We start from the raw sequence: 25,541 nt of genomic DNA on the forward strand, positions 1-25,541 counted from the left end.
TGCAGGAGCACATACCCTCATCTTTTGGAGCTCCGCCAGTTTTGAAGGTGGTGCTTGCAGCAACCAGTTGACTAAACAGATGTGTACCATGATGACTTCAATGGGTAGTAACCCCATTAATAATGGTACCAACATGTTAGATTTTGGACCAAATGGTAGTAATGTGACCTGGAAATGACATTTGCACACAGCAAGGAACACAAATAAGCGTATTTATGTATGCATCATGTGTGTCCAATGATGTCACGAATGTCTGTTAGCAAATCATTGGCCATTGAGTCATTGCTCAATTCAAGTTCTTGAGGTAAAGCACTAATCTCAATCATCTTGATGGCTTTGGAACCAGGAATATTATTGAGTGGAATCCTGAATCTCACTCTTTCTTTGGTGCAGGCACTATGACCTTGGCACAAACACGATGGACAGGCTTTTGAGCGTCTGATTTTTGCTAGGTAAACCCTCATCAAACATAGGTGGGCAAATAGCACTCATGCACTAATTGGTATCTCAGATTACGGAAGAACATGTGCCAATTGTACGTTATCCCCATTCTACAGTGCACAAAGCAGAATGGGTTGCAGTTTGACTCCCCACATTTGGTATTCACCAGTTTGCTCCAAGGAAGCAGTGCAACTTGCAGACCTATTTAACCGTGCCCTGACAAGGGGATTAAAGACGACATCCACCTTCCACTTGCATAGCAAATGTTCTTAAAATAGTCTTCTATGTTAGGCTTTGTAGCAAGGGACCAAGCTCCCCCCGCCCCCCCAAAAAATGTAATTGCTTTGCTGGAAGAGGAAGCTCTGCCAGAGCTTCTCCCACTGATGGGAAGCATAAGCGCCCCGTTGTCGCTGAAGCACCACCGATGGCCCCATCCACCGCCCCACTACTGACTGATGTGTTTACTCTCATGCCCATCCCTCTATACTATGCATGTGTTTCTTACTAGCTCCCTTCCCTGAGGCACTCTCGTGAGATCTCCTCACAGTCACTCCTTGTTGGTTAATAATCCCTCTCCCATGCACTGCCCCTTGTGTGTAAGTCTCTGTGTGTGCAAGTGGTAAGATGCTGAGCTCACGTGGCACAGTGATGGTCATTCTTTGTAACTTGTGGTCATCCAGTGGAGGGTGCCTTACCCTGAAGCTTTGTATCAACTTGTGTCACTTTGTGCCCATAAACGGCTTTAAAAAATCCGAGCCACGCTGCTTATTCTATAGAAGCTGCTGCTCATCCTTTTTTTTAAAGTATTTTATATGAGTGTGTCGAAATATATTGTTTTTCTGACGTTTTGCTTTTTTTTTTTCTCTCTTAAAGATTTCATTCCTGATCTCTGCCTACATCAGCCCAAAACTTTCCACTGAGAGCTGCTCAGCTTTGGGAGGTGTTGCACACTACCTGTACCTCTGCCAATTCAGCTGGATGCTCGTCCAGGTTAGTGCCTCATTGCTCGGCTGGTTCATCCGAATGAATGATTAGACAGCGCCTGTGAATGAGAGTCTCCTCCTAAAGTGAACATTCAGAGTGAGAAATTGGAAAAGTTCATAAGCGGCGTTGCTCAACACGCACAAACCTTGCCGAGGCATATGCATGTTTGTACAAAAGGCGCCAGTAAAACTGAAATATTGATGCGGGGATGGCAGAAGAGTGATTTACACACGGAGGATGAGTCGAGCCTGGAGACCCGCCGCTGCCATCTATCGGAGAGCAGGGGAATACCTGTGATAGTGCAGTCTTTTGAAACAGGCTAGGCCGAGCTGGTATTGGGCAGTTACCCTAACAACTGCAATGTACAGACTTCATGTCAAATGTATATACATACACTTCAAAACAATACTGTGCATTCATTTCAAAGCAATGGATTGTAAAGTACAAGTGCCGCGTGCTTTCTTCCTTATGCGATGCAATCCATTGTTCAAACAATGTGTTTCTGTTAGAGAAGAAAATAGTGGTGCATGAACATCTTTCACTGGTAATTCCTGGTGTCCAAACAGACATAGCGCTCCGAGGAGGGCAGTATTTGGTGATGCATATATGATTTTAAAGAATAAATTGTATGCAAAAAGGGTAGTTTAAAGGAGACCATTTATTCTCATGAATATCATTTTTGTTATTAGTACATTTGGGGGTTTGCACGGAGGAATATGCAACGCCCAGTTAGTTCAGGGCATTTGCAGAACACAGTGCATTAGATTATGTTCAAATTGTCTGTTGATGTGCTTGATATGAATGACTGTCCCTTCTGAACATTCGTCAAAAAAGAAGGTTCAAGTTTTTTTCGTTCAAGGACGCAAGACAACTTTCACACCTGGACTCAGCACCACTAGATTTATGTTCTTAGTGGACTATAAACAGGGATTATCAAGACAGACACACTCCAGTCTAGCTACATGGGGGAATATTTATTAAAGAGCTGCGTTCCCCTTACGCCCGCAATGGGATGCAAGAGCGACGCGACACTTAAGATAGATTTATCAAGCCACGCCAGGCCACCTTGCAAGGCCCTTCATGGCTTACTAAATCTAGAATAATGCAACGCTGCACAAATCGCTGCGTTGCATTACTCTTCCCCAGGGAGGTGTTTCATGGATGAAGCATGGGTGTTCCCACGCATCCACCCATGGATTTAGACACATTTGCATATTTTCCAACACTGGTAGACCTGGGAATGCGTCAAAATGCAATGCCTCCCCAGGGGAGACGTAACAAGGAGAAATACCTTTATTTCCCCTCGTTCCTTACTCTTTCTATGTGTGCTTAATTCTGCAGCACACACAGAAAGAGGAAAATGCCTCAGGGTATTGTTTTTGTGCAGGAAGGTGCCCCTTCCTGCACAAAAACAATTCTCCTTACTACACAAGCATTGGCGCTAGGTAGCCACAAGGGCGCCAGGACAAGGAAGGGACAGGAATGCATCATATTATGTTCAATACAGTGCACTCCTGCTCTTTCACCCAGCACAGCAAGGTGGCTTGCTATGCTGCACAAAAGCTACATAAATATGCCCCAGCTTTAGTGCCTGCCCACAGATAGCTGTGTTCACAACCAGAATAAAAGCAATTTTTCCATTACTTCATCACATGGTGTTGCTAGACCTAAACATTGTAGGAGATACGTCAATCTGCAAATTATCCTTTAATGGGAAGCCATCTTCATCATTTCTACCATCAAATTACTGTGTTTCCTGCATAGGGCTGACTTCCAACGACAAAGTCTACATGCTTTCTCCTCTTCTAGAAGCATGGCAGTTCATGTCCTCTGATGCTTATGAAGCATATCGTGTAGCAGTACAAAGGAGGCAGGTGTCTGCAAGTCGTCGCTGTTAGCTTCCCTTTTTGAAATTCAAATTTCAGTCCAGTTGCGTTCCAGATAGAGACAAGATTTGGGAACGTGAACAATATCAACAGCTAGCAACACCTCCAGCAGGAGGAGGGTGGGTAGGAGGGTATGTCAATGCCTTCTAAGATCACTTCCTATGGAACAAGATAAGGTGAGAAATTATGAACAGCGGCTGTAGTCGTGAAGAAAAACTGCATTGTCAGGTACCTCATAATTCTTATCATCTGAGAGAGATGTCTCCTTAATATCTTGGAAAACCCGCCAAACATTTCAGTAGTAATTAGGGAGCATATTTATCAAATAGTTGCATTACCCTTGCGCCACGCAATGGGGCGCAAGAGCAACACAACTCTTAAGTTAGATTTATAAGCCAAGCAAGACTGCCTTGCGTGGTCCTGCGTGACTTGTTAAATCTAGAGTAACGCAGCGCAAATCACTGTGTTGCGCTACTCTGACCCAGAGAGGCCTTCCACAGGTGGAGCATGGGTGTACCCAGATTTACCATTACTGATAGACCTGGGAATGCGTCAAAATGCTACGCATACCAAGGGAAGGCATAACGAGGAGAAATATCTTTATTTCCCCTGGTTATTTCCTCTTTCTATGTATGCTGCATTCTGCATCACACATAGCAAGAGGAAAATGCCACAGGGGATTGTTTTTGTGGAGGAAGGGGGCACATTCCTGCTCAAAAACAATCATGCTTGCAATGCGTGGACCCTTGTACTGCAGTGCAGAGGGGCCTGTGTTGGTGCTCGGCAGTCAAGAGTGTGCTAGTGCATGGTAAGGACAGGAATGCGCCGTATGATGTTCGATACGGCACATTCCTGCCCTTTCACGCAGCGCAGCACGGTGGCTTGCTGCATTGCTCTGCTTGAAAGAAATTATAAATATGCCCAACAGGCCTTCTATTTCAATTCAAAAGGAAGTTTTTATGCTTGTTAGAAAATGCACAGCAGAATGTTTGAGCACACTGCTAAGTGCAGTCAGGAGCATTAAGAGCATGTTTTGCTCGAAAGGGTTATTGTTCAAGGAAAATGGATTTTATTAGAATGGGTGTCAAACCACTACCATGTGGTAGCTATTCTTTATTTATATCTTAATGTGTGCACCTAAGCCACGCAGAACCCACCACTCTAGTCAGGGCAAGTAAGTTGAACACCAAAGAAAACATGTGCGCACCCCCTTGGAAGCTTGGCAAGAGCAGTCAGGCTTATACCAGAGGCAATGTGTAAGGCGTTTCTGCAACACACTCACACCAGCAACACAATAAATACAAACACAAAAGGAGTCTCCAAACAATGTTATATAAACCTATATTGTATATTGTACATAGCCCAGAGACCAAAACCGCATAAATCAGTAATTACTTTGCTAACTAGGCAATGGTTAATACATCACTGTTGTAAATGGCCCTTTCTAGGGGGCTTACCCTCAACTTGTTGCATTTCTCCTTCCCAGTTTTCTACTGCTCTGGATTATAGCCTTAGGACTTTGAGCGTGTTCGATAGTGCCATTCAGTGCCAAAGCAATGTGCTCTTCATATACCTGATTGGCTGATTCGACTTAGCTGTAAGTCCCTTGTCAAGTGGTAAGACATATACCCTGGGCATTTATCTCGAATGCTCCTCCATGGGCCTGCAGCACAGGTTGTGCATCCACGGAGGTAGCTCATGGATTGTGCCAAAAGTTTGCCCTGGTGGCGTCTATGTGCAGAGGTTACTGTTACATGTTTTGGCAATTAAAAAGCTATATGCCAAGGTTCTACATGTCTCATTCTATATTGTAGTTCTCTCTGGTGACAGTGTGTGATTTTGGTAAGAGGTAGGACATGTGTGTGTGTGCGTTGCATGAAAGGGTTATAAATGGCACCGGATGGTGTGTTCGGTATGAAGGGGCCTGCTTCTCGCATTGGATTAGCATGAGGTAATGTGGGAAAAGGCTATTGAGCTGTATTTCCTATGGGCAGAGCAGTAGCCGTATCGTGTTTGATGAGTTCGTGATGGCGAATCATCTTCTGTAGTGCGAGAGGATCTGACATTACGTGTGGGGAAATTTCACTTTTGGGAAAGTGAACATTTCAATGATCATGGCTCTGTGTGGCTGTCCCAATTCACATCTGGTTGCTAGGGGGCAGCTACATCTGTGCATTTCTGATTTAATGCCATACACTAGTGGCTCAAGGGAAACTACATACCCCTAATTCTGAGGGGCCTTTCTGCGATGCTTACGTGGGGTTGGAATTGGCACCTGCATTCCAAGGGGCAGTGTCTTGGCCTCAATAAAGATAGTGATCAAATCTCCCAGGCTAGAATGGCAGACAGGACAACATTTAGAGAGGCACTGTATATTTCAAAGGTGGCCTTTTGAACTGTTCGTATCTTCAAAGGCCATGGTGGGTATAACTACTGGGGCTCTGGCCTCTGACAGCAGATATGCTTTTGGAATTGGAACCATACTACACTGGTTTGACCCTGGGACATTGACACAAGGAATCATTAGGGCAGGAGGAACTGCAACTGGACTATCTGCAGAATTGCTGTGGCCAGGAGCTTGTCGTGCTCCAGGAAGCGGACTATCATTTGGGGGATTTTGCCTGAATGTTGCCGGACTCCAGCTAAGTGCCAACTGTTGTGCCTCGGGCCCCGAAGTACTCTCCAAGGGCTGGTTAGCTGGACTCGTATCCCAGAGATCCCAGGGACACAAAGGATCTCATGGTTTTCACAAAATCGTAAGGGTGTGACAGAAATGGGTGGAATAATTGTTAATTGTGAGAAGGACAATCCTGACTGTTAGACCTGACACCTTTGGCATGGTTTTTCCCCCATCTTTTTGCCTCTGACTCATGTATTTTTGATGCTGTGCTGGATTTCGTTTTTGCTGGTTTAGATGCTTTGGCCACTCTTCCACTGCTGATCAGTGCCAGAGTGTAAGTGCTCCCTCTGTAAATTGTCATATTGATTGGATATACCTGATTGGCATATTTGTATCACCATGAAGTCCCTAGTAAAGTGCACTGTGTGTGCCAGGGCTGGTGATGACAGATGCTACTAGTGGGCCTGCAGCGCAGATTGCGCCACCCACATGAGTAGCCCTAAAATGGTGACTTAGGCCTGCCAGCGCAGGGCCTGTGTGCAGTCAGTGACTGCCATGTCCGCCTGGCCAGTGTCCCCACTGGCTGGGCCTAACCCTTCCCTGTCTGTGCACATCAGTCACCCCTATGGAAGGCTCAAGGTACCCCCCTGGGCAGGGTGCAGTGTATGGATAAGGTAGAGCATGTACTAGTGTAGGTCACATGCTCTGGTAGTGAGCGGCAGCCATTTTGTGTTCTCACTGCTGTAAGGCTATCTTGCTTCATAGAGTAACATGGGGGAGGCTGGTCCCAATGGATACCAGCCTATCTTCCCATAGGAACAAGATGGGACATAAGTGAATGATGTCCCTGAACTCAGAATTTAATAACACATCTTTTAGTGAAGGTTGTTTTTAAATCCTGTGTTTGAGAATAGTACTTTTAGAAAGTGGCTGTTCTCTTGTCTAACCTTTCTGTGTGCCTGGGCCTGTTTGTGGATTGACTGTCTGGCCTGAGTGTGACAGGGGCTGCAGAGCCCCCAGGGGATTGTCTGAGTCAGCCCGTGGATGAAAGGCAGCATCTGCTGCCAGGGAAGTGGGAGGAGATCACACCTGATAGTGACAGGGCTGTGCCTGCCTGACCACAAAGCTGGCTCCACCCCCCTGCTGGGCGACTGTCACCTCTGTACCTGATACTGAGATGAAGAAGGAAGCCAGGAAACCCCCAGTGCCTCAGCTACACCCAGAACTGGTTTAGACCGGGCTCAGGGCCCACTTGCACAAAGACTTCAAAGGACTTCAAAGACTTTTTGGGGTATAAGAGAAGGACTCCTGACTACAGAAAATCAGATTCTACAATCAAGAAGGAACCTCTGCTGGAAGAAGGACTGCTGGAGAACTGAAGGAAGATTGCCTTGCTGTGTGCTCTAAGGGCTGACCTGTTCTGTTGTTGCAACTGAAAGCTGAGGAGGAGAAAGGGACTTTGCTGTGTGCTGTGACCCTACCTGCTTGATCTACCAAGACTTTGCTGTGTGCTGTGTCTTCACTGAATCTCCAAGGGCCTGAGAAGAGCTGGCCTCCTGTTGGGAACCCAGGGTTAAAGGTTCCTAAAGCTTTGCCAAGAATTACTGCAAGATCGTGCTATTGTGGCCTGGAGCTCGTGGTACTCGACTGTGGAGTGTGAGTAAGGGATCGGTGTGCTCATCGGCACATTCCCAACGAGGGTCGGAGGTCTGTGGTGCCTCCCCTCGTGAAATCTGCTTCAAAGTAGTTGTGAGGCCGAGAGGGCGGTCTATTCGTGACCTGCGCCCTCAAAAACCATCTGCCGCCACTTCACCGCCGCTGCCCGGGCCAGGAATATCCCTAGAAGTGACCGTTCGTGAACGGGAGCTGCAGCGGCGAAGATCGGAGCCGCCGCGCTCCCATTGGCTGAAGGAGCCGAGCCCCCTCACTAACGCCGCGACGGGATAGGCCCGTGCGCCGCAGCGTCATCAAGGTTGCCGCGCCGTGATTGGCTGAGGAGCGGAGCATCATCGCCGCACTGCCATTGGCTGACTCCCGGGTGTGGAAGGAGGCTCGACCCGAACGCCGCGACCGGATTGGTTCCCGGCCTCAGGTCCTCGGGGAGTGCTGCGCAATCACCGCCGGACCCGGGGAAGAGTGACCCGACCTCGCCGTGGGAGTTCGCGAAGTGCCCCAGCCCCCGGCCTGCGTCTCTGCTCCCCGCCACTCCCGAAGGACCGAGAGCGGGCGGAGAGGTTGCTGAGACCAGCCGGGCCTGAGCGCGAGTGAGCGCTGATAGGCGAGGTGCGCCTGAGGCCTTAGGAAGCGCCGAACGAGGAAAAAGGAGTGCCCCCAGCATTCCGGTGAGGCGCGCTTGTAGCGCGAAGGGCCCCTGGCGTTAGGGGCTGATTCTTTTGGCCAATTTAGCAGTTGGCATTGTTTTTACTGCTCGTTTTTCGAGCTAATATAAAGTAGCTCAATATTACTCGTTTTTAATATTGAAGGACAAGAGACTTGAGACTGCTTTGATTAAAGAACTTCCTATTTACCAGTGCAACCACTAAGATTATGTACAACAGTTACCTGAAGAAGTAATTAACGTATATTGATGATTCTTACTGCTGAAACTAGATAAAGATATATATATTTTTATAAAATATACTTACCTGTGTGGTCTCAGTTTGTGGTGGATTGGGGATTATTGTTGTGTTGAGTGCAATTATTATACACATTGCCTTGGGGATAAGCCTGCCTGCTCGCGCCAAGCTACCTAGACGGAGAGCGGAGGTTATCTACTTTGTGTATTCCTTCACCCTGACTAGAAGCAAGGGTCCCTACTTGGTCTAAGGTACTTACCTGTGGAGAGGTGTGGCTCAATGGTTAGAGGCGGCAGACCTGTAAGCAGAGAACGGCCCGGGACCAGGGTTCAATTCCCGACGCGGCAGGGTCTTGGACCAGGGTCAACGGACTCGATAATTCTCACCTCAGTACCTACTCTAACCAGGGAACACACTCGGTAACTCTGGGCATTAAGCTTGCCTCATCTCTACAACGGCCCCCCACAGACGCCGGGGATGCCTGGTTTCACCCTGGAGATACCCAGAAAGGGACCATCTCACAGGGAAAACCAGGACGGGTTCCCCAGCGGTCTACAGCGCCAGGACACTCGGGTAGAGTAACAGTGCGCTTTACAAGTATCCCACATACATACATACATACCTCTGTCAATTAGAGACCCCCAGATCTAACACTGATGTACACCAAGCACTCCTGTGATCTTATTAGGTACTATGCGGCAACTTAGATTCCCAACGTAGGGTACAGGAACACCTGCACTCCTACTACACAGCATATGGTAATGTCTGGAGCACCTTGATTGTAAATACAGCCAGTGTCTTTCCCAGGGTTCTACCCAGAGTATTCACCCAGAACAATAAAGGATAAATGCCCCCAAGGCGTGCACAAACATGGGTGGGGCAACCCCACGAAGGGCTTCACAGTGCTATCGCCACTCGCAAAGCTTGTGTTTCTGCGAACGCGTGGTGCCGCCACTGTAACACGGTACCTGCCCTGCCTCTGCGCAATGAGGCTTCCTCTGGATAGGGCTCTGTCGTCGGCCTCATGGGGCCAATTGGAGGTCCACATCACCCTCTCACTGCAAAATCCACTTAGAGAAGGGCGCACACTGAGCTTCCCATAGGGAGACTTTAAGGTTCCTCCCTATCATACCAAAACTAGAGTGGCCAGTGCCAGAAGGGCGGGCCCGCAGAATGCCTCAGATGCGGCTGTCGAGTGGCCTTCCTGCTTCGGAGCTCACACAGATGGCCAGCTCACCAGTGGAGCAGGCAGCATGGCGGTGGTTCTGCTCCTCATTTTGCCATCAGGATCCAACAAGGCCGAGACGTCGGTGGAGTTCCCGCACTTCACTCACTTCCCTCCTACTGGGATTTCTGTCACTGCTGTCTCTCTTGCTGGAGAGGCGGCAGGGAAAAACAGCTGGTACACAGGAGGCCCCTTCTTCCTGAAGGAGTATGACCTCACATGGCCACAGTGCTCACCTGCACTGAAATTGCACAAAGTGTAGTGCTTAACACACACTGGAGGGAAAGGTTTAGGTGGCCGGACTCATTGTCCCATGGCCTGAAATCTTTCCAGAACCCCACAAGAGCAGGTAGCGGTAGCCACAAGACCCTTGAGTATACCGGGAAGCACGAAGTGCAGCAGCTGACCAGTGCACTGGGTTCCTTAGCAAAGTGTCAGAGTCTCTAGCAGTCAAGCAGGTCAGCCCGGCAGAGCATAAATGGTCCAAGTGGTGATATTTTCGGCAGCACAACTGTCTTTGGTACAGCATATAGAGCCAGCAGCTTCTGGTTACAATTCCCACACAGTGTCTAAGATCATGGGATCAGAGCCCCTGTACTAATAGTCAAAATGTCTTTGATCTAGGGAGAACTTCAAAAGAAACTGTAGAAGTGCACAATACCCCCTTTCAACACAACCCTGGCTCCAGGTGTACAGTAGGGGGTAAACAAGCACTCTGTGTGGGGTCAGGACACAGCTTATATAAATGTAAATCCAACCCTCCTCCCTCTCTCCCAGGTCAGGAAGACCATTCAGTATGCAGTTGCAACCCAGTTACACCCAACCCCTTCTTATGTGATGGATATTTGAAAAGTATGCACAAAGCATAGCTGTCACTTTGCCCTAGACGTGGATTGGACTCAGGCTGCAAAGCACATAGAGTCATAGGCACAGAGAAATGCCCACTTTCTAAAAGAGTAATGAATAATCCACTTACACCAATAAGCAGGATTTATCACCACTATTCCAAACATACCAAACATGATAATGCTACTCCTTCCAGATCAGGAACTTACACACACACACACACACACCCACACACACACACACACACAAACACACACACACACATATATATATATATATATATATATATATATATATATTTCGCTCAAGCTCCTCTCGGTTAGCAAGAAAAGAAAAGCAGCACTCAAGGAATCAGGATGCACGGTGATTTATTATTAAGGGAAAAAAAGCACAAGACGCGTTTCGGCGTGAGCCTTCGTCTTATATATAGGTTTTTTCTTCTTTTTTTATTACAAAGTGGCAGTCACACTGCGTACTTATGCTTAGGTCAGAGTTTCCATAGGAAGAGCATTATTTCTTTCACTTATAACTTTGGTGCCGTTTGACAAATCTGTGCGAAACTTTCCCCCCTCAAAAAAGTTCATTCATATTGGCTCCGTCATGGAAAGCTTTGTGCTGATCCATAAAGTGGGGTCCAAGAAAAAAGGTGAGTGTCCCAAAAGTGTAATTTTGTGTGTTAGTTCCCATAAAGAAATGTGCTCTCTAATAAAGAAAAAAAGGACTGAACGGGCTTACACTAAATTTTGCAAATAGTTAGAACCTTACTCAGAAAGTGTGTCTTTTGTGCTTTAGTGTAGGTTTACGTAGCTGCTTTTGAGAAATTAGCATTTAAAAGGGGGCTTGAGATTGGCAAGAGCAGGTTAAAAAGTTAGTTATATCTGGATCATTGGTGTCCAGATAGGTTCTGATTGACCAATTTAAATCAGACTAGCCAATCCGGATTGGCTAGCCACAACATGAAAATTAATTAAAAATATATATATGGGGTAGGGAGAGCACACCCTGACCCCCAGAGGCATGTGGGAAGGCCCAAAGGAACCCCCGTTTTTGGCTGGCCACAACATTTTGTGGCAGCCATTATAGGACTATAAGTTATAGCTAGTAAACTAAACTATACCTGGCAGTCATTGCAGAATTACAAGTTATAGATAGTTCACTAAACTACAACAGGATTATTTCAGGTTTGTTTTTTGGGTGGGGGGTTAAGGTTCGCTCATGTCATATTCCAACAGCTAACTATAATAAAACATTAACCAATGCTTTTTCAGTTTTTCAGTGAAACAAATGTATATATAAACACATTAAAACTACAGTGGTTTATAAAGGACTCATTAAAGCAACAGAAAATAAGTATTCCATGGTCACAGTAATTACTCAGTTAGAGATAAATAATGTACAGCCCTGTTCTTCATATGTACCAGTTATTTAATCATAACAGTTTCACATTATGCATCTTTTTTGATGCCTCAATAAATGTGAATTGCTCATAAGTGTTTGCACAGTGAAGTAGTTGAAGAAAGTGATTGAGTGTGCAAACAAGAAAAATAGACTGAAGAGACACAATGTACGCAGTCAGCAATAGAGGAATATATCACAGTATAGGTATTTAGTTTAGTGGCTATACCTGGACTAAATGTTCATGTGCACAAAACGTTTCACCTTGTGGAGTCATCATCATCAATAAATCTTTATTCGACTGCAAATCAACCATAAAAGATTACATAATAAAAACATTTCATACAATTAAAACAATCACATTTATGTTAAAATATTGTTTTAAGCAATATAAAATCATTTACCAACCATGTTCCAAAGCAGCACTGCGGTGGAAATGTATTTATAGATCATTAAACAAATAAATTGATCTTTCAAGCGTAATAAATATTGTAACGCAGCCCTGCACTTTCTTATATTTGAAAATCTTAACAGTGGTTTTAAAAAAGTGCGTCTAGGGGTAGTGTAGAGTCCACAGAAAAACATAAAATATAAAGTGCTCTGTGCTGATTCTGAGTCACAAAGACACAAATCCAATTTTGTGTGACAATATGCATCACGCGGATAGGATAGGAAATCAATAGGTGGGCAATACCCATCCTGAATCTTATAAGATAAAACATCTTAGGGTTATTAAAATAGAAAGAGAGATAGGGTTCAGTACTTAAAGAACAAACCAGCAATGAGTGTTCGATAACTCTTTTCTTGCTATATTCTACACGATCTCTGTCTTCATAGCTATATGTCATAAATATTCTTTTCAGTTTGACTCTTGGAATTTTGACTATATTACCGGGAGTGTCAATACAGTCTGGTAGCCCCAGCGTCCCTAGTAACTCGTGTATATACATAATCCAAGGAATTTTCTTGACACAGTCCAGTTTCAAACAGTCAGTGATTATAGCACAATTTAGGACAGTCTCTTCTTTCACCCAAATATTACGCCATAACAGAAGTGGTGATAACTGGAGACGAAAAGATAGTGGGGTTACACCGAATTCATTATGACAAATAGTAACAGCAGTACTTTTAGGTACTGTTAACAACCATTTCAGAAACATATTTTCAACTCTCTGTAGACCAGCAGTGTTACAAAACCCCCAGACACCAGTGTCATACAAAGTGATTGCACACGTGCGAGCCTTGTATATATCTGTGATTACTTTTATAGGCCGGGAGCTTGGTTCTTTTGTGAACCTAAACATAGCCTCAACGTTATGATTAAAACCTCCAATTCTTGCCCCCACTAAGTGGAACCATGTATTTTTTTTATTAAAAAGAATGCCCAAGTAGGAAAAGGTGGGTACACAAAGTAATTTTTCATTATTAATAGAACATGTTTTTGTGTTCATGGGAGGTTTGCCCACCACCATAACATGGGATTTAGCAACATTTATTTTCAATCCAAGATCCCTCATTAAACCATTAAAACTAGTTAAAAGCCTCTGCAGCCCCCCGCCCCTATTCCGGACAATAAAACACACTCATCGGCATGTAGAAGTGCTGGAAGGGGTCTACAACCTATCTGGGGTACATCCAAATTCCCATTGACCAAATTACTCTCCAGGTCGTTGATGTAGAGGCAGAATAAAAACGGGGCGAGGACGCAACCTTGACGGACCACACGATCCATCTTTATTGGGTCAGTGAGCTCGCCATTGACACCATACCACACTCTACCCGTTACACCCTGGTCCAAGAAGTGGACAATCGATGGTTCTATACCCATAGAGAACATCTTCTCCCAGAGTCTCCCCCTCTGCACCTAGTCAAAGGCAGACGTCAGGTCCATGAACCCCAAATAAACGGTTCCTGGCCTGGCTAAGGTGTACTTGGCGGTGACCAGGTGCAGGTTCAGACACTGTTCAACAGTGCAAAGGCCTCTCCTGAACCCATATTGAACATCTGAGAATTTCCCCTTCTCATCTGCCCAAGTCTCTAGCCTCTCTAATATCACCAGTCCCATGATTTTACATGTGCAATCAATCAATGTGGAGTCAATTTGAAGGGCAACATCAGGACTAGATTACATGGTGCGCAACGGAATTGCGGGCAGTGTGCCATCAAATGATCACCAAATGGATTGCAGGTGAAGGTGTCAAGAGATCATCATTTAATAGTTTTCAGCAATGTAGCAGGTGTAAAGTTTGCAAGAGTTGGGCTTGCAGAACAGAAGTAAGCGTAGATTGTCAGTGCGATCAGTCAGTATCTGGTTCTGGAACATCTTCCAAATGGATGTGATGGCGTTGAGAACTAGTAAACGAAGAGTGGTTCGTTCTGGTTTTTTGTCGATTACTTTTCAGCGCACTTAGTTTCACATGTGTATCCTAATTTACATTTTTAACATCAGTATCTCAAACGCCTAAACAAAGAAAACCTTTGCAAACAATAAAAACGTGACTCAAATTATGTCTACTGTTTATGTTTTATCATAATTAAATCATTCATCTGTATTCACATATGTAGTAGATTAAAGCTGACTACATACGGTAAAATATTTACACATAAATGGTGATCATGTGACTTGTGTGCTCAGTGCTCAACAAGTGTGCAATATATACAGAGTGGTCAAAACTTATGTACATGTGGGGGATAGGCCAGATAATTATGAGAAACCAATGGCTCTGTTAGCTAATAATGTTCCTTTTGATATGCAGAGCCTTGGTCAATCTGGGCCTTGCTTGGTCTTCGACGTTTCAACCCATAGTGTGCTCCATTGGGTAGTCACGTTGGGTCTTGATCAGGACAGGACAGGGGGAGGCCTCGCGAGGCACCCGCTTGTGCTGGTTAGTATATGGGGGTAGATTGCGTCCAGAATAGTGGAGCACCAAGTCCCCGCATATCTTGTATCCATGTCACACAATGCTACGCTGTTGTTCTCGTTAGTGTCATGTACAAATTTACAGTGCATGTTTCCCATCTGGGACTTCTTAACACCGCGTGAACCCTCAAATTAATGACTGACAAGCCTTGTTTATTTATTTTTTTATAACATTTGGAGCAACTGGTGTTCTCGTTGATGCTCCACCCTTGGACGCTCCACACTTGGTGACACACTAAGATTTCATCTTTGAAAACGTCCATAAAATGCATTAATATAAGCATTGCATTATGTCGATCGGGTAATCGTTTGGGTTATGCAAATAGATGAAAGGGTAAAGAATAGGTAATACATAATTACGGAGGTGGCCTATTGGAATGTATTGCAGTGCGATTCCAATGTTACCACTTATTTCTGTGGTGCGGGTTTATAATAGACATATAGGCAACCTAAGTCGCACCAAGTTGCACAGAATAGCAGTTTCCGGACAGACTGGAGGCTGTTTATAGGAGCATTTGCAATTTTCCAGCTTTCCTGGATGTCATCGGAATGGGAAAGCATTGAATATCAGGCAGAAGGGCTTTCCACAAGTTAGAGTTGAGCCTGGAGAGCTCCGTGTCCCCACTGCGTGTACACAGTGCTGTCTGAATGACTGTCCCTTGGTCGCAGGAGCAGACAGGTTTCTGTTGGATATGTATTACAAGATGTTCTCAGCGAGTTACAGTTGTTTCAAGGCCACACAAGCCATTGTCAAGATTGTGAAGGCCATTATGCAGGGTCTGCCTGAGGTGTGACACTGGTTCCCCTTCCGCAAGGACAAGTTAAAGACACACTTTCGTGACATTGGCGTGCTGCAAACATTGCAAGTCAAAACACTGAAAGAAGAGCCAGGGGCATGACCATATTTGTCTTTAGCATTCGCCAGGGCGCCAGTCACTGGCTGGTTTAGCTCTGGAGTGCCAGGTCAGTCCAGCGCACTGTATCCAATGTGGCGGAAGAATTGGTCCGCCTTGTAAAGGCTGAGCCTCTGCTTCAACATGTTCTTCACCAGCCAGAATGTTTAAAGAGCCCTCCGGGTAGCAGGCGAGTTGCCAGGCACGTAGCCATTGGCTAAAAAAAGGCTAGTGTGCCGGGTGAAATGTAACGCTCAGCTGAAGTCTAAGTTAGGAAGCAAGCTTGTGGAGATTTTGTGGCCTGTGTTTTGAGGTAAAATGAAATTAAAAGCCTCAGACAGCCCTTGAGGTAAGGGAACCCTTCATGCAAGAGAGAAACCAGAAAAATAAAATAACCCCCATTCTGAACAATATCACAAATGGCAATAAGTGAGCAAGTGCATCGAGTGAGCACAGCAAGCATTCTGGTGATTGCTATCCCTCAGAGATTTCTGAAATTTGCTACCCCCTATTCTCCTTCAGTCTTTCTTCCTTATTTCTTTTCATTCGTTCTCTCATCTTGTTGCTGCCCTTTCTCCACCCTCCCACCCATTCTTCACTTTCATCATAGTACTTTCATCCAGCTTTCCTTCTTCAATGCCTTTGTCTTTTTGCTTTTTTCCTTTCTCCATCAATACCTACATCATCCTTCTGTTCTTTCTTCTTTCCACTCATTCATCCAGAGATTCATCCATCTTTCTATTATTCTTTCTTTAAATCATTCATCTATCCTCTGCTTCATCCATTCATCCATCTCTGCATCTATCCACTCTCCTCCCCATCTATTCTCTCCACCCATCCATCCTTCCTTCTCTCCGTCCATCACTGCTTCCATCCATCCACTTCGTCATTTATGTCACATCTATCCATCCCCCAGTCAATCCGTTCTTTCACCCATCCATCTTTATCGCATATTTTCTTCCCTTCAAGTTCTCTTGTTTCATTTGTTTCCCCACCCCACAGGTCCACCATACTATCCTCTTACACTTGTGTTTGAGCTTCTGTTTGGAAACCTGTTCTCTCCAATTAAAAAACAGGCATTGGCATAGCCAATAGGTCTCGTCTTTGGGACCTTATAAGTGTTTAGCCATGCAACAGTTGATGTTGTTCAGAATGAGATAGGTACCCCTTGGAAGTGTCAAGGGAAATGGGGTGATTAAACCAATGGAAATTACTCTTTCCATTGGTTTAATCACCCCATTTCCCTTGACACTTCCAAGGGGTACCTCTCTCATTCTGAATCTACTTTGCACAACCTGTTGGTTGGAGAGGCTTCTGGTACAGTTCAAGGAAATTCCTCTTTGCAACATTTGATGTTGTTGCACCAAGGATATTGTGCTGGATAACTAAACACTTATAAGGTCCCAAAGCCGAGACCTTTTGTCTATGCCAATGCTTGTTGTTAAACTGGCGTTGAGAACTAGACACACTATTTGCCTAACTTGCTAGTCTTGATTTGGATCAAGAAGCTGTTATGCTGGTGCTTATTTTTGGGCAATTGCTACCAAATGGAGAACAGGGCTCCTCGGTTCAATAACCGTGTGCTTATGTTTCTATCCTGCCATCAGTTAGTACCCATCCATGTTGCATGCGGTGTTTCTCTCTGTCTAGCCATATTTAAACGCCCTTCCTGTATTTCTGAAATAAATTAAACTTATATTGATCACTCAATTAACTGTACCCCAACCACTCCTGGGTAGACATATATTTTGTATCATAAAAGGAACGATGGATACATCTGTTTATTAGTCTCTCCTAATATAACTTTCATGTGCTCATAATCTACGGCTGAGTCTTTCGAAAATGTTCCACGTGCAGTTTTACAGTATGACTTCTCAATCAATATTTTTTCTCCAAGTATTGAGTTGAAGACACACATTTATTTTCATGAAACCCAGTACATAAAATATATAAATAAATACCTCGTCAGACACAGGAAGAAAGGTAATCTCATTTCCTGTTGCCAATGGTATAAATTGCTAAGGTGCAAGAAACAGAGCTGTGTTCTCTGAATCACTGAGGCTGTGTTATAGTGCATTAAATAATCAGACAAGAGTTTCAAAAGCCTGACAGTGTCGTAGATCAGTATTTAATAATAAGTCAGAAGTATCCCTTTTTACAATGTTTTATCGAAAAGAATGCACGTCCTGTTAAAGAGCGTTTTGCCCAAATGTATTTTTCCTTTCCTCAAATAAATATTTGGTTATATGTTGTTTCTCTGCACTGTCTTTGGTAGTTTGCTTTGGTTCCTGAGGCGACATTTACAGAGTAGGGGACAGCGAATGTTACTCTCTATAGAGTGATGTGTTGTGCTACAGGAAAAGCAAAGGATGTGCTAAAATTAGCCTGGCCTTTGTTCTCAATGATTTAATTTTGGAACATGAAAGAAACGGGAGATTATACCCTTGTAATGACAGGGATACATTTGGGCTGCACAGGAAGCACCGACCTTTGCAAAATCAACAGTACAAACGCCTGATAAGCTTCATTCGTGCAAGAGAAGGCAAAATTGTGTATACAGCGCTTAAAGAAGACAAAAGGCACATTAAGTTCTGTTTTCACTGGCTTCGCACGTTGTCGGGGCATGAACAAAATCATTCCAGTGCAGGATAGTATGAGCTATTCTGAGTCCAATATCTTCTGACACTGTTATTTTTAAATCAGCAATCTTTGATAGGAGAAAGTAATTTGATTAAAGTTTCATTGTGCTAAAATATGCAAACATGAAAACACGCACATATATTAAAATACTTTAAAGAAACAAGTACAAATATAGCCTTTGAGTATCTGTAAAAGATTGTATGATGACGTGACTAAGTTGCTTTATAAAACTGTATAGCTTTCGAAAATGGTGACTGTGTGGCTATATGATGGTGGCTGCATTGGCATTGGATGGTGGTTGTTAGGTTCTTTGATATCGACTTTGTAGATGTAACTGCTAACTATAAGTGGTGAATATCTGTATTTGTTGTTAGTTTAAAATGTTAATGTTGTCACTGACCTAGTCGCCTAACTATAATTTTACTTTAACCTTTGGTTTTTTCAGTGTGTGTGTATACATTTATTGGTCATTTGAAGTAAGTCGTTACGTCAATTCAAGATATGTTAACTCAGCCACTTGGCAAGATTTGGGGATCTGGATACATTTGATGATATGTGTGAAACATGTGTAGACATATTGAATTTTATATGCATTCGATCTTTAATTTATACATATCCTATGCCTGACTTCAGAAAATACAGACCATACATTGCTAAACACTGAGCACTGAGATTTGATAATATATTGTATGTATCAAGCAAGGCCCACACGCAGCCACGGCCCGTGCAGGGCGTGCCACCGGGCGGTGATGTGGGGCGAGGGAGGGGCATGGTGGGGGGTTGTAAAATGAGGGAAAATGACGATTTCAGGTAAGTCCCGGAAAAATAAATAAAACGAATTTCGTGCGGGGCCTTGAGCCCCCCACAGGTTTAATAACTTGTTAAAATAGAAGCCCCTAGGGGTTGCGATCCCCGAGGTCGCGGGGGGGCTGTGTGTCCCGCCAATATTTGATAAAAGTCCCGGGGTGGGGGTTCCCGGGGTTGGGGGGCCTTGGAGGCCCCCCACAAATGTAATAAGCTCGGGGTCTGGCGTTCGACTCGGGTGCTTGTCTGCGGTCAGCTGCGCCGCTTACTCTGCTGGTCTTAGACCAGGGATCTTGACGGGGGTCCTTGTGCTCCTACCTTGTTTTTGCTGGGGCTCTTTGAGATTACGCCTTTATTCCCACGTCTGCCTTGTTGCCTGAGGCGCCATTCCTGCCTTGCCTGTTCGCTTCAGGCTGTGTCAGGTTCCTCGGTCCCTTTCACTGTGTGTGTGTTCCAGTGGAGGGCTTTGCCTCCGTTCTGCCTCTTCTCCCTGGAATCATTCTTCTTCTTCTGTATTCCTCTGCCGTTGTCTATTCCTCTGGGCTTCTGGCGGGAGTTCCTGGTGCCTTGACAGGGCTTGGGGTGTATTGTTCTCCCTTTGTCTTGTCTTGCTTTCCTTGCGCGGTGGGCGTTGGGCCGCCCCTCTCACCTCCTCTCCTTAACACATCCCCTGTGGGGCTCTGTGATCTTCTGAGCTGGTAAGGTCCTCTTTTGCCTGGAGGGGGACTTGGGTTCTCCCTGTCCCTATGACTTGTCCCTGGTGGGGCCTTGTATTCCTCCAGACTGAGGGGGTCCTCTCGCAGACCCTCCTCCCCTTTGGGTATGGCTAGGATATCTATCTACGTTAAGGAATCTGCGGCTAGTAGTCTCTTTCAGATGTACGAGTTGTTTACCTTCGGTAGCGATGTATCTGGTAAAGACAATTCTAGCCACAGATTCCTTCATGACCCGACCTTCCTCCCTGTTTGTGTGAGGACCCTTCTCAGTCTTCTGCACTTGCCTACCTCAGGGCAGCTGTCCTCTGTGAGTGCCCCTTCTAACTCCCCTTCTAGGGGGATGCTCCATTCCTTCCTTTCTGGTGATAGGATGCTGAATTTCTGGATACTTCTGCGCCCCTGCACCTTGGTCTCCAATGTGGGGTTCACTCGTCCTCTGCTTCCTTGTGTGGCTTGCACTTCTGACTCTCGCAGTCCTTGGGTTTGAGCAGGCCCGGATTGGCCATAGCGGGCACCGGGCAATCCCCCGGTGCGCTGCAAGGGTGGGGGCCGGTTTTGAGCCCCTCGGGGCCGATTTTGTTACAGGGCTGTTTTTGCAGCAAAGCTGCAAAATCGGCCCTGAATCAAAATCGGCCGAAAACCGGCCCTAGCAAAGCGCTCGGCGGCACCTCTAACCCCCCAAGTGGGGAGGGGGGGCCGACCGAGCACTTTGCCAGGGCCGGTTTTTGTTCCATGTCCAGCCCTGGGGTTGAGGTACCTTGGCTGGGTCTCGACCCGCAGTTCTTTTCAGGAGATCCTTCCTACTGGTGTTGTCTAGGGGTGAATTGTTGTTGCTCTTTCGTTCTGGCCCTAGAACCCTTCTTCATTCTGGGCAGCGGTTGCTGACTTTTTTGTCTGTTGCGCATCCTTTGATGTGCGTCCTTCTCTTGGGGAGGCTGTTGGGTTTGTCTGCAGGCTTTCTTTTAGTAGCTGCGCTCTGTTCTTTCATTCCATGACTTGGTACCTTAGTACTGGGCACTATTCTGGATGGTGCTGTTCCTCGCCTTGCGTTTCTTTCCCTTCTGTTTAGCTGGGTTTTCGCACACTTTTCCAGTATTCTCACAGTTTTGTTTGTGATGACTCCGCGTTGTGGCGTGGAAAAGTTCTCAGAAGAAAACTGACGTAGGTGCACCAGGGTGGGACTTATGTATCTTCGCTGACGTCATGGACGCGAACGACGTCAGGGCAGAGTCACGTGGTGCCGTTTCCCCGGCGCGCAGGGATGCTGTGGCAGAAAAATTTTACGGATCCGGTCTCACGCCTGGGGATAATTCTACGTTAAGGAATCTGAGGCTAGAATCGTCTCTACCAGATACATCGTTACCGAAGGTAAGTAACTCATACGTCTGGGAGCAAATGTGCCTGTGGCAAAGGGGGAGGGCTGCTTACTCTTTTGGGAGGCTGTTGTGATGCATATCAGAGGCAGTGCAGCCTTTGAATATCACCACCTTGATGAGCCACTTCACTACCCTTCCTAGATCGGATGTGTTGTGGGGAGTGACAACACTGCCTGGCAGGAGGTCAGAATCCTTTCTGGCGGCAGCCAGTGCAGGTTGTTAGCCAGGACACAGAGAAGCTGGGGCAGGGCAACCTTTAAAGTAGCCATCTGGGTGAATGCCACCTTGCCCTCGACATGGGATTCGGGTCAAGGATGATGATGAGGCACGTCTTTTTACACCAAACTCTGCATATGTAGATGGTACCATACTGGAGCTAGCGACTTCGGGATTGCACAAATGCTATACAATGTTAGTCTATGGACCACCTATCACTTATAGTGTACTTTAATGGTAAAGGCCACTCTAGAGACATATGAGCTTCCACTTAAATGTCCGCACCTTTATTATACTGCATCCTACTTCGCGGGCTGAAGAGGCCTTCCTTAGGGCTGACTGGCATACACTAAAAACCAGTGCATTGACTTTGTCACACATGGTATGGGCAAAGTCTAAATGGATCAGTCAACACTGTTTCTGCAGTCTGCAATGGCAGGTCTGCTGTCAGTAGTTTTCTTACGTCACGCAGAGTGACGCAAAGAGTGCTATAAGCCCTGGGCCCCCTTTTCCACCCATGTACTGGGTACCACTGGTCCCATATATTAGGAACTTATAAAGGGGGGTTAAAGTCCTTGTCAATTGGAGATGCCAATTCACACATCAGTTTTAGGGAGAGAGCACGGGACTTGAGCCTGGTTATTAGGCTTCAATGCAATGTCAGAGTAAAACTCCAGCTTCTAGGAGTCTAAATGGGTGGCGAAAAGTGGGGGACAGCTGCAAAAATCCCTCTTTACAGATAAACATTGTCATAATCAATAGCTGGGCACTTGCATTATAAAGGCAAGATCTATCGATTTTGTTATTGCTCTATTGTCATGTTAACAAAGTGGAGATTACAAAGTATTCACATGCCTGCAGAAGCCTTACTGGGTCTGTAAAATTGAAGTAAGGACCTCCATTCAGGCAAGTAGTCTGTTACTACATGGAAGTAGGTAATCACAAAGAGATTCTTAAGTGACAACAACATGTTCTTTGTTCTACACATGACAGCCAGATTAATTGAGTACCATAAGCAAGGTCTTCATGATTGAAACCTCTAATTGGGGGCTCTACAATAAGCTAATGTATTTGTGTGTTGACCCAGGCAAACTAGATGCACTTTGTGATGAGGGTCTCTTAATTATGCTCTTTCATTTACAAACCTTTTCTGAAGAGTCCCTGAGGAGATGCTGTTAAGTTGTGGTGTTCATAGTTCCACCTTGTTTCACCTATGACTGAAACTTGACCTGCAGAGTTGACAGAGTTCTTAACATCCAACAGATATTATTTTCGGATGTGTTCAGCTTATAGAATTAGTAATGAGACATTTATAAAAACTCACTCTTGTGGTACTCCCAGCTTCTTCTGGAATTCAGGAGCAAGGCAGGAGCGCTAGAAGAGTAAGCCACACCTTCTCCCATCTAAATCTTCGTGAATTGAAGTCTTTATTCTTCCTTAGAAATGCATGTTGGATTTTAGGATAGTTTAATTTACCAAGGAACACTTAGGTAACCAACCCTAACATAAACACCATATTTATCTTTAAAATCAACAATAAGTAAACAAATGTACTGATTAGGATGGATTAGATGTATATATTGATAGCACACCAATCTACTGTACTAAATAAGTGTTCCATGTAGAAGAAACACTTCTGGTGTTCTGGTGAATGACCTGCTCACATTGGATGCAGGATCATTGGCTGGTTTGCAAGAAAAAGGGCCGACGAGGAGCTTTTGAGCTGATTTTTCTTTTCAAAGTAGAATATGTGCTTCCATGATTGAATGTTCCTTCTGAATGTTTCAAAGTGGTCAAGGGCAATAGATATAAAGGAATGTTTAATGGTTAAAAGACACCCTGACCACCTGTTACTGTGTGTAAATTGTGTACATTTTGTTAGCGATATCTCAGATATCTCATGGAACATTGTTTGAAATGTTGTTTAAGTTAATCACTAATAAATAACCTTTACATTAATTAAATGGAACCCATGCCTATAATCTGGCTATTTTGGGAAAAAATGCATTGCAACCAGAGGCAGCTCCAGACAATCCAGCCACTCTGTACTTGTCTTGAGCATAGAGACCTAGGCCTAGATATACTAAACTTTAGTACAGCAGCTAGCATGATATAAAGGGGTGCTAAGTGATGCAAAGCGACGCAAATGATAACATACAACAGCTTTCATGTGCAAAAGGGCTTTTGCTCTGAAAGATAGTGTGAGCACAGTGCTGATACACCACTGTGCTGCTTAGCATGAAACATCTGATAATTTATGCAAAATGGGTACAATGGGGTGAAAAAAGCACTAACACACATATTACTTCAGGCAGAGCTAGGTACACTGAAATCATGCAAAGTAGCACAACCTGGCCTTGTATGGAAAATTAACAACAAATGAAATCTGGTACAAGCAATGGGCAAAAGACAAATGGCAAGATATTTCCATTTGTAATAGATGCAATTTCTATGAAATTATTTATATGATGCAATTTTCTCTTCTGCAGTTGTCTGCACATAGAGATTCGTACATGGGTGTCCCTTTTTCTCACCTTTGCGCTATGGCATAAATAAATCCCAGTGTTACAATAAAGAGAGAGTCAACCTCAAGTCATCTAGCGTGGGCCCACTGGATGTAGGGGAAATACCTTTTGCGTAAAGGACCTCTCATGCAGTGAATGTTATCCAGTGACATACTTCATCATGGAGTTCTTCCTGATCCTCTGAGGGTCAGGGCCTTCTGCGACCTCTTTCCTTACAAGGAAGCACTTTTATAAGGAAAACCGATGTGGGATCTAAGGTAATCCTTAAAAATGTCTGGGCGGTGCCCAAATCAGTATTTATTCACAGGTTCATCTGACAAGGTTAAAAACTATGGAAAATTAGCCAGTGAGTTACTATCACTTCTTGGCCCTTAACCTCTTCGACGCTGATGACGAGCTCAGCTCGTCATGAGGTACACCTCTTGTACGCTCATGACGAGCTGAGCTCTTCATGAACGCATAGGTTTCCGTTTGCGCTTAGCGCACAGCGGGAAAATGCGCCGCATCGATGCGGTTAAGTATGATCAACTAATTTCTGCCCCGTGCCTCAATCCAGTGACCTTCGTCAGTATCAGAATGTCCCAATTAATACCCTTTTGGAAAATGTTGTCTGGTTATTCATTTAATCATTCATACCATTCCACACACAAAAAAGGTACACTATTATAATAACCTTTCTTAAGAGAGGACCCACTTAATTAGTGGACGCTTGGTGCCCCATAAGTACCCCCGGAGGGCAGTTTGCCCAGTAGTCACACAGTAATCATGGGTCCCCACTCTGCCTAAGATGCATTTTGGAGATCCCTATGGGGCACCAGGCATCCACTAAATACGTGTCTATCTCTCTCCATCTGGGATGGAGCTAGTTAAAGGTCTCTTTCTAAGACCCTAACTTGTCTACAAGTAATATTCATCAGTGTAATGAGGGCAAACACTTTAGCCAAAATTGTGATGTTTCTCAGGGAGAATAGATTTGACCAAAAGGAACAGCCCCCAGTTCAAAAGGAATAGAATAATACCACTTCTAAAAGGGAGATAGAGACACATTAGTTTAATAAAAATACCATAGAAATGATGATAGTGGGCAGGACCGTAAGAGAGAATGGCCACTTTCAGGTAAGTGCTATTGTCTTCATCACAGTCTTCAATAAGGGACCAAAAGGAAAATAATGGTGATGGCAACACTGAGAAGATAATGCATTGGTTTGCATAGTCATGTTAAAATACCAGTTATGCCTTTCTAGGTACGTTATTTTAAAAATAATTATATAGTTGGGTGAGCCTAATAAAGCTTATATTTAATGACAATGTCGCTTTATGATCTCCAGGTGAGATCATAAATGGTTGTGACAGCTCTCAAACAGGGCAAACACAAGGAGATGACGGACGGAGCGCTGAAACTTTTCAGACACTCACCCCAGTCACAGATCTGGGTTGAATCCATCATCATTCTTTAGCTCACTTCGCCACCCCAAGTT

General features: G+C 44.9%; 1 protein-coding gene across 1 annotated transcript in view; it reads left to right on the top strand.

Moving 5' to 3' along the window:
• ADGRV1 (adhesion G protein-coupled receptor V1) overlaps positions 1–25,541 on the top strand; it is a 2,034,994-nt gene that overhangs the window by 1,520,341 nt on the left and 489,112 nt on the right. Inside the window, exon 84 of the mRNA XM_078677778.1 lies at positions 1,315–1,431. Coding sequence (XP_078533904.1) covers positions 1,315–1,431 — 117 coding nt within the window. The remainder of the gene's footprint in view (positions 1–1,314; positions 1,432–25,541) is intronic.

This window comes from Lissotriton helveticus, chromosome 2_1 (assembly GCF_964261635.1).
Source record: "Lissotriton helveticus chromosome 2_1, aLisHel1.1, whole genome shotgun sequence".
NCBI classification, from domain to species: Eukaryota; Metazoa; Chordata; class Amphibia; order Caudata; family Salamandridae; genus Lissotriton; species Lissotriton helveticus.